Raw genomic sequence first — 11,999 nt, 5'->3', positions numbered from 1 at the left:
GCTTTCGAAGTTCAAAAATTTATATGGATATTATTCACAATATGCTAGACACCTCTCAATAATTAAGGAGCATAACAGCAATAGTTAAAAGTTAACTATTGAATATTATTTAGTGAACCTGCTAGCATGTCTTACCTGTATTCTGATGTACTACACCACTGAAATATTATTGACCGTGTGCTAAACACTTCTCAATAATTAAGGAGCCTAATAGCAATAGTTAAAAGTTAAATATTCATCATTATTTAAGCAACCTATTAGCATGTACTACCTGTATTCTGATCTACTACACCGCCGACAATGCTACGCCGCAAAAAGCGCTCTTCTAAAACAAAAAGTCTATTTTCGAAAATTGTGTTCAGTCTTAGATGAAACACCCTGTATATTGTTGGCGTTTATCTGCCATTTTGGCGAGGCCTGCTATAGGTTGCTTCACGCGACGTCCACGAATTGCAGCCTCAAATCAACAGGACTGTCAAAAACTATGCAAAGGTTACAGATTTATGGGTACTGGTATATGCCTCGCTGCTCGTTTGTTCAGCCAGTGGACGTGTGAGCTGTTGTAGTTTGGTATAGTTAACATCCGTCCGACTGAAATTCGCCAAGAAAAGTGAAGTAAATACAGAAGGCAGATAGTTAACGTAGTTCCGCTATAAGTGCACCTGTGTTACAGATGGTATTTTCATAACCAACTGGACTAAACGCCCTCTGATGCTGGAGCATTTCCGACAGCTGGAAAGGTGAACACATTCAGCCACGTGGTCTCGATACGGAACACTCTTGAGACTAGAAAGCAAGCGGCACGATCATGTTTTCGCTGAATGGCAGGTAAGTCATTTCAATAAACTTTATTCGTGTTCGGTTAGTTACAAACATGACTGCGCTGGTTACATGTGTGCAAATACTGAGGCGTTTAGTTCCGCAATTGCTGGTTAGAATACGTTGATTTAGACTTTTCGATCTTGATTTCTTTTGTGTTACCAAGGATTAACAAATCCGCGAGCGCAAAAGGCTCCAAAACTGGAGAACAAAGACCTAGGCTTAGTACGGGGTAATAAACGTAAATTGGTGCCCTTCGTGGGTTTTGTTGGTTATGATTTAAAACAAACACAAGCGCGTACTCTTCCTGAAAGCGGTCGGACTTTTTCGTAAAGGCATAGCTAGCTACTAGTTATCCTAAGAGATACATGTTTTTTCCACGCTTTTCCCGGTTCGCCTCTGCAGACCTGAAGCACCTGAAAGCTTTCCTTCCTTTTTGCTGTCTTTTTACTTTTTTTCTTTATGTGACTCATCTTCTATGGTGACGGTAGTGAAGGCGATATTGAGGGAAGCGGGTGAGGGAAAGGGGTGGGCCACACGAGGAGAGGGGTGTAAGGAGGCAACATGCGAGTGAGGGTTTTGTGGGCGTGCAATGAACCACGAATCGGACTTAGACAGAGGGCGCTACGGGTGCGCAACGTCATTTCGGCCCCTCCCCGGTACTGTTCTCGAACAGCCAATGAGCGAGTGTGGCGTTCCTTTAAATAGCGAGCCCGGACCCACTGAAATCACTCTTCACCGAGCAGTCTATTCCAGATGTTCGACATGAAGCTCCAGTCGGTCGCCGTTGTCTGCCTTGGCGTCTTGCTGCTCACCTCCCCGCAGCACTCCGAGGCCAAGGCGATCCTCGCGAAGATGGGCCTCATGGGTGCTCCGTTCGTGTGGGCCGGAAACCTCGCCAAGGACGCCGCGCAGAGCCTGGTCGCCTACAAGCTGTCCCTGGCCACCAAGGCGCTCGCTATGATCACCGGTAACCGTTCCTTCAAGGCGACGATCTCCTACGATTCGCAGCTCGAGCGCTACGAGGAACCGCACGGCGCCGCCGACGTGGACCATCATGTCGACTGGTCTGAACGGGTAGCGGCTGTCACCGCAGCCCCCAGTCCTGTGAACGTCGAGAATGAGGTTAGTAGCCTTTTTGGTAATCATCATCTGCCTTACTACGCTTGCTTACTCCTGGAATCCACTCCGGAACAGCGGTTATTTTGCCTTCACACTACATTTAAACTCGTTATTAACCCGCTTTTACACCGCACTTTTGTCGCTGCGTTGTTTTCAACTTAACTTAACCCTTCGTCAGCCTCTACGTTCCTGCTTATTTAAATATGTGCTGCTCTGATATGCCTGTCTAACTCGTGCTTTGAGGTTTCTGGGTAAATTAGCAAGGTCATGTGTTTAGCGAGTCGCAAACTACTTAGGCATTGCCCATTAGCCTCCAGCTGTTCCCGATCCAGGCCTTATTGGATGGCGGTGATGTTTATGTACTCGCCCTTTTGTTCGGTTTGTTCTCATGAATTAATAAGGTGACGGAAGGTACTTTTCTGTGTCATTGTGTCATGTTATCCCTGTGTAACCTAAAACATCTTTTATTGTTTGCACAGGTGAAGGTTGAATGGCTGCCTGGTGTTACCAAGCCCGTGATCCGGCTGCCCACTCTCCCGCATCTTCCCAACATCGTCGTGCCCACTCTCCCGTCGCTTCACGACATCGTTGTCCCCAAGGTGCTCGTGCCCAGGATCGTTGTGCCACCCATCGTCGTTCCCGACTTGGTTAAAACCAAGGTAGCCCTGCTCAACAGGCTTGGCAGCAAATCTGGCCATCTTCTGGGAGGACCCAAGCACGCCAGTGGCTACATCCAGGGTGGATTCCGCGTGGGTCACGGCAACGGTGCCGCCGGCTCCCATTCCGGCGACGGGCACCTGGGCTCCGGACTGCAGCAGACCTCCGCTCCCGTCACCCCCACCGTCGGCCCACGTGTCACTGTTCCGGTTGAAGACCAGAACGTCACCGGCCAGAACACTTCCGCCAACGTCACGTTGCATCGTCCCACCCGCTCCGTCGACCCTGGGGTAATGGGCCGCTACTTCAACTTCATCGAGGCCAACGACGAGGGCCGCTGCGTAGCCCTCATGGTCTGCTCGATGGCCGCGGATCCGCAGGAGTTCGGTGCGTACGGCCGCAAGGTGGTGCAGTTCTTCGAGGACGTCCAGCTCTCTGCTTCGTCGCCCGCGGCGCCCTACAAGAAGGCCTCCATGGTTGGCCGCAGCGGTGACTCCTGCAAGTCTCGCTACTCTACCTGCCGGGTGAACCCCAAGTTCCTGGCCGACCTCGGGGAGTCCCGTGGGCTCTAAATCAAGCGTCATCCCTTCAACCCGCTTCCCTGTGAACGACCATGTTGCGTCATGTAAATAGTCATCTAGTCATAAGGGAGTAATTACTCATTGGCATCCACCCGAGCGCAGCCATACGGCTACAAAGGAAAACTGTACAGCTTTCTCAGAAACTTCGTAGTTAAAGAAAAATTCGTCCTGGTCCGGGGTTCGAACCCAGGACCACCGCTACACCGGAGCAGTCGCTCTACCAATTGAGCTAACCAGGACGGCAAGCTTATGGTAGGACGAGAGCGAATTGATCAATAACTCGAAGTGGGAACTGTGTTGGTCAAATGTTTTTTTTTTTCTTTAACTACGAAGTTTCTGAGAAAGCTGTACAGTTTTCCTTTGTAGCCGTATGGCTGCGCTCGGGTGGATGCCAATGAGTAATTACTCCCTTATTACAAATCTACTCCACCTTGGGGGATTCCCCTAAACATTTGACCAACACAGTCATCTAGTCATGTAAATAGTACATAGTGGTGTAAATAAAAACATATTGACCCTAATTTTGGCATTCTGTCTGATGCGCTTCCCTTTTTGCACAAATCAATAGTGTGAAAAAAAGTGCCCCAATCGGAGGCTCATCAGGGAATCAGTCCTGAAAATACAAATACCTCGGTGATATCTCCGCTGAACTGATGTGGGACAAGTACAAGGCAAATCTCTCCAGTAGAAGTAACTCACGTATCACGTAAAAAAAAAAAAAAAACGTGATGAATTTTCTTTATATTTTAATTAGAGTGACAATTCTCCCATTTCTAGGTTTTAGAGGAGTCGGTTTGTTGTTAGAGGAGCATGCAGGTTGAGGTTATGAGAAGCTCGCCTAAGTACGCGGGATCTAAGTACGCGTTACAGAACTTTAAAAGAATGCGCTCCACTTCGGCACCCCTCCTAACCCGGGACGTTTAACTCCGGGACGTTTAACTCCGCAAATTATTATTTTTTATTTAAGCCAGTCAGTGTGATCTTGTGGTAGAGGTTCGTTTCCCTCGAGGTCGGATACTTTGGATGTACTTTGGAATAAGGCGTCCATACTATCGTATACCTGATTGGAGAGCGGAGTATGCGGAGCGCTCTGTAGTAGTTGCGGCATGCTGTTTGTGAATCTGTACGAGCGTCCGCGTATAGCGTCATTTCTTGGGGTGCTAATGTCTTTTGTAGGTATTCAGCCCTTGCCTCTCTGCGCGCTTAGTGTAGGTTGGGATACATGTTCCTGGGTATGGGCGTTACTTTTAGTGTTTTGCGATATTCGTCCGGGATTGCTATCTCTTGAATTTGATCGGCGTGGCCCAGTTTCTTTAGGAGCTCCCTGTCAGGTGGGGTCTGCTGTAGTCTGCGCAGTTGGGAGACTATTTGTGCCTCTCTCAATTCATCGAAAGTGTTGTGTAGTCCTAGGGCTAGGAGCTTTTCGGTTGAAGTGCTGTGAAGAAGGTGGAGTGCGGTTTTGTGGAAATATTTTTTCACACTATGTTTATTTTGTGTTGTTTAATATTGCGTCATGTCTCCCATGATTATCCCTTTTACAGTGTTATTTGAGTTCTGCGAACCTTCTGTGAAAAAAATAACATAACTGGGACGAAGACCACTTCCCTGCATATGTGTCTAACACCTCGAGGCAAGAAACAAGTGCTAACAGCCAAGTTTTCCTTCTGTATGCTCTTCCGCCTCGAAGGTCTCTGTACACCTTCCCATTTTCTTCCGATACCGAGCCTTCTACTTTCAGGCTCGCCAATGGCTCGCCAAATATAGATCCAGGATTGCTAACCATCGAATCCAAACGATAGAGGCCAGGTGAAACATTTAATAATCAACAAGCAAATATGCTGAAATTAAGTAGCAGAGTGGCATAGCAAGTAGCATAGCATAGCACATAGAAGTAGTTTCAATAAGAAAGCTCTCGTACTGCGCAGAACATAACAGTTATAATGCGGCCAAAAGTTCAAGCCACACAAAAATGCCGCACATGAAGTAGCACATGAAGAATGCTGCAAGTGCTCCAGCATAACGCTGTCGTACTTTGCAACAGGCGCGTAGCCTCGATAGTAAAACATAACAGTTAAAATAACAGCCAAACATAACATGACTTAAACATAACAGCCAAAAGCGCAAGCCACGGAAAAATGCAGGCCAAGTTGGCGCCTTTTGACATCTGAGCCACAAACCGTTGCGTTATCGATTAAGGTATCACAGGCGACTGGGCATTGACGAATAAGTCCACACAGACCAAGTCACTTGACACAGAGTTTCATCGTTATCAAGAATGCGGCAGCAGCAGTACGCGACACACTCGCATTTGTTGCAGAACTTTTCATTTTTTCAGATCTGTCTGAGAACCCTGGCCTTTTTTATCAGTTATTTGCCCAAATTATGGACACTACGAGAGAAGCGTCGGTCCTTGGGCAGAGCAGGTGTGTTAGTTACGGGGCTATCGATACAATAAGCAAAGAAAATTATGAGTACCTTGTCGTGGGTGTTTCATGTGAGACCAAATCACAGCCAAGAGCGCCAGTAAATAAAAAAAAAACTTTAGGTAAATTGTTTCAAAAGCAGAGAAAGCTGACCCAAAGCAGGATGGGTACTTGTGTGTAACAGCGTCACAAGGCACTACCGAAGCGCTTTAGGCACACCAGGGCAATGGGAGGCAATTATGCGAACACGGGCTGGTGCCACAACGAAGAGTTCGAACTGTGGGCAGTCAGCGAAAGAACGTGCACTTTTTCGCGGGATTCATCTTCGACTGAGCTGGGCATTTGAACGCGTTCGCGAAGGCTGGAGAATTACGCGCAATTTTGTTGCAATCCGCTGTGAAGGCGCTCTTGAAGCCGTGTACAGTGCACGTCATGTAACAGATGGTTATAAAAAAAGCGTTGACCGGTGGAAGGTCCTTTTGGACATAGAGGCTGCCGTTGCCACTCTTTAGGGATTCTTTGAGGGCAGCGTAGGCAATTTCCAAAGCCGGCAGCTCCGGAAAAACGCTCTCAACGGCAACCGGCTCGAGGCAGCTGTCCATTTTTTGAAATGTTTTTCTGGCTTCTTCGGACAAAATAGAGTCCACGTTTGTGCCGTTCGGGAGCCAGCGGACGCCAGCTTTGTCAACAGCCTTGGCCAGGTTCGAAGCGAGCAAGAATCCCAAGCCGCCGAAAAACATAGCGTCTGTTCCCGAAGCGTAGAAGAGTGGCGCGTCGAGTAAATATATGGGCAGTGCAAGGGTGCCCAGCACAGAGTCGTAAATTGGATAGGACCCAGCGAAGTTCAGTGGCAGCCTGAGAGCTTCCCAGTACGCCTGCGAGTCGTTGATGAGACGCATCTTCTCGCTTTCATTGTGGATACTCCGGCGCGCATGCATCCAGGCCTCGGCGAAACACCCTTCCGCTCTCGGGTAGTCCTTGTAAATTTCCTCCAGTTCTTCGTTCTTCATCAGATGCTCATCGGGCCACAGCTGCATCTTTACGGACGTTATCTTTTCCCTAATGATACGCTTGCTTTCGTCGTCCAGCCACAGCGAGCTCTCCACACGGTTAACTGCGGCCGCGACGAGTCTTTGGAATCCGGCGGCAATGACCATCTTCTGTTTCCCTTTAATACGAGCAGCGATATCGAGAGAAAGTACGAGTACTTTGTACGTTGCCTCGACGTGGAAGCCGCAGAATATGGGCCGGTAGGCGTTCATTTTGTGGCGATCGCCGAAGCGGCTAAGCAGCATACGAGGCTCAGCTATCGGCGCGTACTGCTGGATGAAAGTCCAAGAACACAGGCTGAGAATTTTGTGGTCGGGGTAGTCGCTGAAGAAGCTGCCGAGAACTTGCAAGAGGTGCTCGTGGCTGAGCATTACTTCGTCACTCGAGTCCAGCTGGGGACTCACGGCAATGTTTCTTTGAAGGAAGTTCAACCAGGTGGCCGAGGTGGAAAACAGCCGGGCTTTTCGCCTGGCGAAGGATCAATTTGTCCAGGTTGTTCAATATCGCTCCTTCAATTTCGCGGGTCTCATTTATGGTTGCTGCCAATGTGGAGTTGTTTATAGAAGCATTTGTGTCGAGGTGGAAGTCTCTGTAGAAGCTCATCCAGTATGCACTGTAGACGGTGTTGTCTTTCACAAGTTGGTACTGATTGATAAGAACAGGGAGCACTGATGCAGAACTGAACTCTAGGCGCCATCTTCCTGAATGTGGCAGGGCCTGCACCCGGACTTCCAACCACAAATGCACCTGCCATTTGTAGGACAGCGCAATCAAGACATCGAGGGCGTCAGCGTCTTCTCGAGGATCTGGCCAGCTGAGGCCCATTTCATGCATGAGCGTCCGGAACTCGTTAAGGTAAAGGCCGCCGTGGTCTTCTTCCTTCATGCAAGACTTGTGCATATTGAGCGCCTTGATACCTGCGGGGAATATCCGCGTGCCCTCCGAAAGGATGATGTTGTAAGCTGCCAGCCGGGACAGGGCGATGGCGTCGACGGGCGTCTTGATGTGCTCCCTGTAGTCCCCCGGAGGAATCCATCCGGAGCAGACGTATGCGGAAAAATCTTCGCAGGGGTCGACGCTTGCGTTAAGTTGTGTGGTTATAAGTTTGGCGTGCAAGCGGCAGTCTATTGTCTCGCAGTATTGGAGATGTTCTATACGCGGGTGGTTAGTCTTGAACATCATCGCTACGATTGTGATGACAGCCGCGATGAGAAAAAGTGTCATGAAGCACGCGATCCCCCCGGTGGCCGCCTTCCGTGTGGTAGTGAACTGCAAAAAGAAAGATTACAAGAGAAGGGTGCAGAATTAGTGTTTTGTGTAGGGAAGATACGTTATTTGGTACTGAGCACATGATTTGAATGACTGTAAAAGATGCCGAACCTTCTGCAAATTGAAAGTACACATGCAATGCAATGCAATACAATCTTTATTCAACACCTCAAGGATCTTTGGAGTACACACAAAAAGCCTGAGAAAGACTTGACTGTCCCCGTACCCCAATACATGGCAAACACATGATAGGCAGATATAGCACGCCTTGAGAAATTTATCGCTAGGCAAGTTTTGAATATTTATGAGCTTCCAGTGACACAAGTTCTCTTTCCATAACTTACTTTGCAGCCGTAAACTAAAAACCAACTAACCACTCTTCCGATAAGCCACATTCTTCGTAATCTTTATGCTCTGCAGTCAAGCCTAGCGGGTTTCGGCAAAGTGGGTCTTGTTGCTGGGGATACTCTCAAGTTTCAAACTTACAAGACGACGTGTCATTGACTAATCGGTTAGTCTGCAGCACAATTTGCCACCAAGAAATGTTTCAAGAGACACTCTTATCGCGGTTTTGTCCTGACACAGTGCCATATTCGTTCCATTTCACGTGAAAAATAACGGTGCATTGCTCGAATGAAATCACTGGACATGATCCCTTGAGAGACCCGCCGTGAGCGTTTTGATGAATTTACAGGGCGAGCACGATCTAAAACAGGGCGGGAAGAGCAATACCCATGCGTCCGTTTCTTGCAGCAAACGACTTCATACAGCTGAACTCAGCGGCAGGTATTTATTAATCAAATAGGGTTAGAGTTCTCATAGGGACAAAATATACGCCGTCTGTCACATAATTTCCAGGACCGGAGTTGATGTCACTGTATCGTATTGAGCGTGGTATGTGCCGCGCGATAACATGCATGACGTCCACAGTATGCACGCTTTCAGCTAAAGGAACGCACACCCTCTCCCAGTTACCATATATAAGTGACCGATGAATAAACGCTCTCGTTGTTGTTCCCCATGCCCACGGTCTGCCATGTCCTGATTGCGTTCAACACAATACATGGTGTCAGAAGTGGGACCGCCGTCAACGCCCCTTCTTGCTAGCCAACGATTTCCATCGGAATGAACTTCCTGAAACCGCCAGGACCGCTGAGAACTGATGGGGAAATTGTCAAGAATTGGCAGGCATTCAAACAAAGGTTTGAATTTTTCTTGACCGCATCAGAAGCCGACAACAAGCCGCGCACGAAAACAGCGAAGACAGCGCTTCTGGTGAATGTCGCGGGCGATGAAGCCATCGCGATATTCAATACGTTCCGCTTCGGTGATGGTGAGAGCAAGAGCGACTATGAAACCTTCGTGCAGAAACTTGACGAATACTGCGCAGAGCAGCTGAACGAGGTACAGTCTTTGTCAAAAGTAACCAGGCTGCATGGTTTGCTTCTAGCTCGTAGTGTGGAGCCCTTAGAGCTTCCCTGAAGCTGAAATGGTCGTTAAAGGTAAGGACTGGGGGTCTTCTTACCTTCCAACACCTTTTGATCGTTATAAAAGCCACACTAAGCTAGAAGCAAACCTTGCAGCCTGGTTACTTTTGACAAAGACGGTACAAGAGCGCTAAATCTTCCGCACGAGAGTCCAAGCTACTGGTGAGCCCTTCGAACCCTTCCATCGTGATCTGAAGAAGCAGGCAAGTGTATGCAACTTCGGTTCCCAAAGGGATTCAATGATTGGCGACCAGATTCTTTTTGGTATCAGTGACCAGAAAGTTAGTAAAAGTTGCTGCAGGACCACAAACTGACGTTACAGAAGGTTGAGGAAGTGGCTAAGTCAGCAGAAGTGGCAGCGACCCAACAGATGGTATGGGAACGGCAAGAAAGCTACGTAGATGCTGTGCGGAAGGAAAATTCAAGCCGTCGAAGAGAAGCACCACCCCGGCTTTACAGATGCCTTAAGGGTGCAGTGAAGAGGAATCTGAACTCGCCTTTTTGCCGCGGAAACTCGATCTACACGTTCCGAGCAGTCTTAGAAACTGCGACTTTTTGCCCTGTGTGGCCGATTTCTCTAATTAAATCGGATGAACGTGCGACTCCCGCCTTTTTTTTTTAAATTCTCCCTGTACGGTTGGCAGAGTCGACCAACGCGTGGAGTGCCTTTCAGTCAGCTCTGTGGAGGCTTTGCTTTCGCTTTATTTTGTTTTTTAGGTTTCCGTGAATAAATAGTTTCATTCGCAGATAATATAGCCGCAAAATAATCCCGCAGAAATAAAAATACGCGCGGACTATTTGCTACTACTGATTACTACGTATTACTCCGCCGATGGCAGAGCGGCGAGCCTCCACGGGGCTGGCTGAAAGACACTCCACGCTTTAGACAGCACCTCAGCACGCAGGACGCGATGCTGCAGCTCAAATACCAAATCATAGACAATGGCGGCAGCGCCCGCGACAACAAGGCAATCCTGGGTCTCGACCTAAAGAGCGCCTTTGATAATGTGAAACACTCGGCGATTCTGTCCCAAGTCTCTAAGCTCAACATGGGCGAAAGATCCTACAACTACATCAAGGACTTCCTCACGGACAGGACCGCCCAGCTACGAGCAGGCGACCTACAAACGCAAGAGAAGAAGCTCGGGAGCACCGGCACACCTCAGGGATCGGTCATTTCGCCGATGCTGTTCAACCTGGTAATGATCGGAGTGGCCGAGAAGCTCGCGGACATCGAAGACGTCAGGCACACCATCTACGCGGACGATATCACACTGTGGGTGACCGGCGGCAGTGACGCCCACATCGAGGGCGCTCTGCAAGCAGCCGTCGACGCGATAGAAGACCACCTGGAAGGCACCGGCTTGAGATGTTCGCCGAGCAAATCGGAGCTCCTCATACTCCCACCTACCAACAATGGCAGATGCAAGAGCAGACAACGCGAATGCGAAAAAATCAGAATCGTAACCAAATCCGGCAACGTGATCCCCGAGGTCAGCAAAATCAGGATCCTAGGCATGGTCATCGAAAAGCATGGAAGAAACGGCGAAACCATCGCCCGTCTCACGGCAAAAGCGGCCAACGCTATGCGACTCCTCAAAAGAGTCACTTCCCGGAAGGCTGGCATGAGAGAGGAGAGCCTAATCAGGCTCGTCCAATCCTTCATCATCAGCCACGTCGCGTACGTTGCAGCCTACCATAGATGGCTGCAACACGAACGCAACAAAATTAATGTAATCATCAGGAGAGCGTACAAGGCGGCGCTGGGCCTGCTCGAGTCCACGAGCACGACCCGCCTCTTACAACTCGGGATCCACAACACGCTCGAAGAAATAGCCGAAGCGCAACGGACCTCTCAACTGGAGCGGCTGTCCACGACCAAAGCCGGGAGGAAGATACTGGACGACCTGGGAATAGGACACTCGAACGACGCGCAGACGAAGCTCCCCGTCCCCGAAGAGGTCCGACGCCAGACCAGAATCGACCCCATACCCAAGAACATGAACCCCGAGTATAACAAGGAAAGAAGAGCGGCGAGGGCCAAGGCTCTCATCGACCTGCACGCCAACGACGAGCACGCGCGGTACGTGGACGCGGCCGAATACCAACGGAACGCCTTCGCAGCGGTCGTCATAGAGGCGTCGACCGGCGCCACGAGGACGGCAGCGAGCGTGAGAGGCGCCGGAGCGGAACAAGCGGAGGAGGTGGCCATCGCCCTGGCCATTGCCGACGCAGACTGCTACACGGTGCTGAGTGACTCGAAACAGGCGGTGCGAAACTTCGCCAAAGGCCAAGTCTGCAGGGAGGCCGAGCGCGTACTACGAGCGACTAAACTGCAAGACAGAAGAGTAAGAATCAAGTGGTTTCCGGCGCACGCGGGCGACGCGTCGGAACGCAGTGCGAACCACAATGAGACGGCACATGCAGCGGCGCGAGCGCTAACCAACCGCGCCCCGGCAACAGACCGTCCGACGTGGTTCGGAGCCAAGGACCGCATGACCGACTACAGCGAAATCACGAAGGCCTACCGCCTGGCTCGCATGACTCTCCCACCCCCGCACCCGAGGCTGAGTCGAGCGGAGGCGGTACTA

At 49.9% G+C, this 11,999-nt stretch overlaps 1 protein-coding gene and 1 pseudogene across 1 annotated transcript; one reads left to right on the top strand and one right to left on the bottom strand.

The window, feature by feature from the left end:
• Positions 1-1,575: 1,575 nt before the first annotated feature.
• LOC149347323 (uncharacterized) lies at positions 1,576-3,170 on the top strand. Its single transcript, XM_089541550.1, has 2 exons — positions 1,576-1,944; positions 2,421-3,170. Exons 1-2 carry the CDS (start codon positions 1,585-1,587, stop codon positions 3,168-3,170), a joined length of 1,110 nt encoding a protein of 369 aa, XP_089397676.1. The 5' UTR covers positions 1,576-1,584.
• Positions 3,171-5,185: 2,015 nt separating this feature from the next.
• LOC149347322 (neprilysin-like) lies at positions 5,186-7,895 on the bottom strand (annotated as a pseudogene).
• Between the last annotated feature and the right edge of the window lie 4,104 nt (positions 7,896-11,999).

Source organism: Amblyomma mixtum, chromosome 4, assembly GCF_055824585.1.
Source record: "Amblyomma mixtum isolate Tamu chromosome 4, ASM5582458v1, whole genome shotgun sequence".
Lineage (NCBI taxonomy): Eukaryota > Metazoa > Arthropoda > Arachnida > Ixodida > Ixodidae > Amblyomma > Amblyomma mixtum.
The sequence above is the reverse complement of the archived record's forward strand: the minus strand, read 5'-3'. Positions and strand labels throughout refer to the sequence as shown.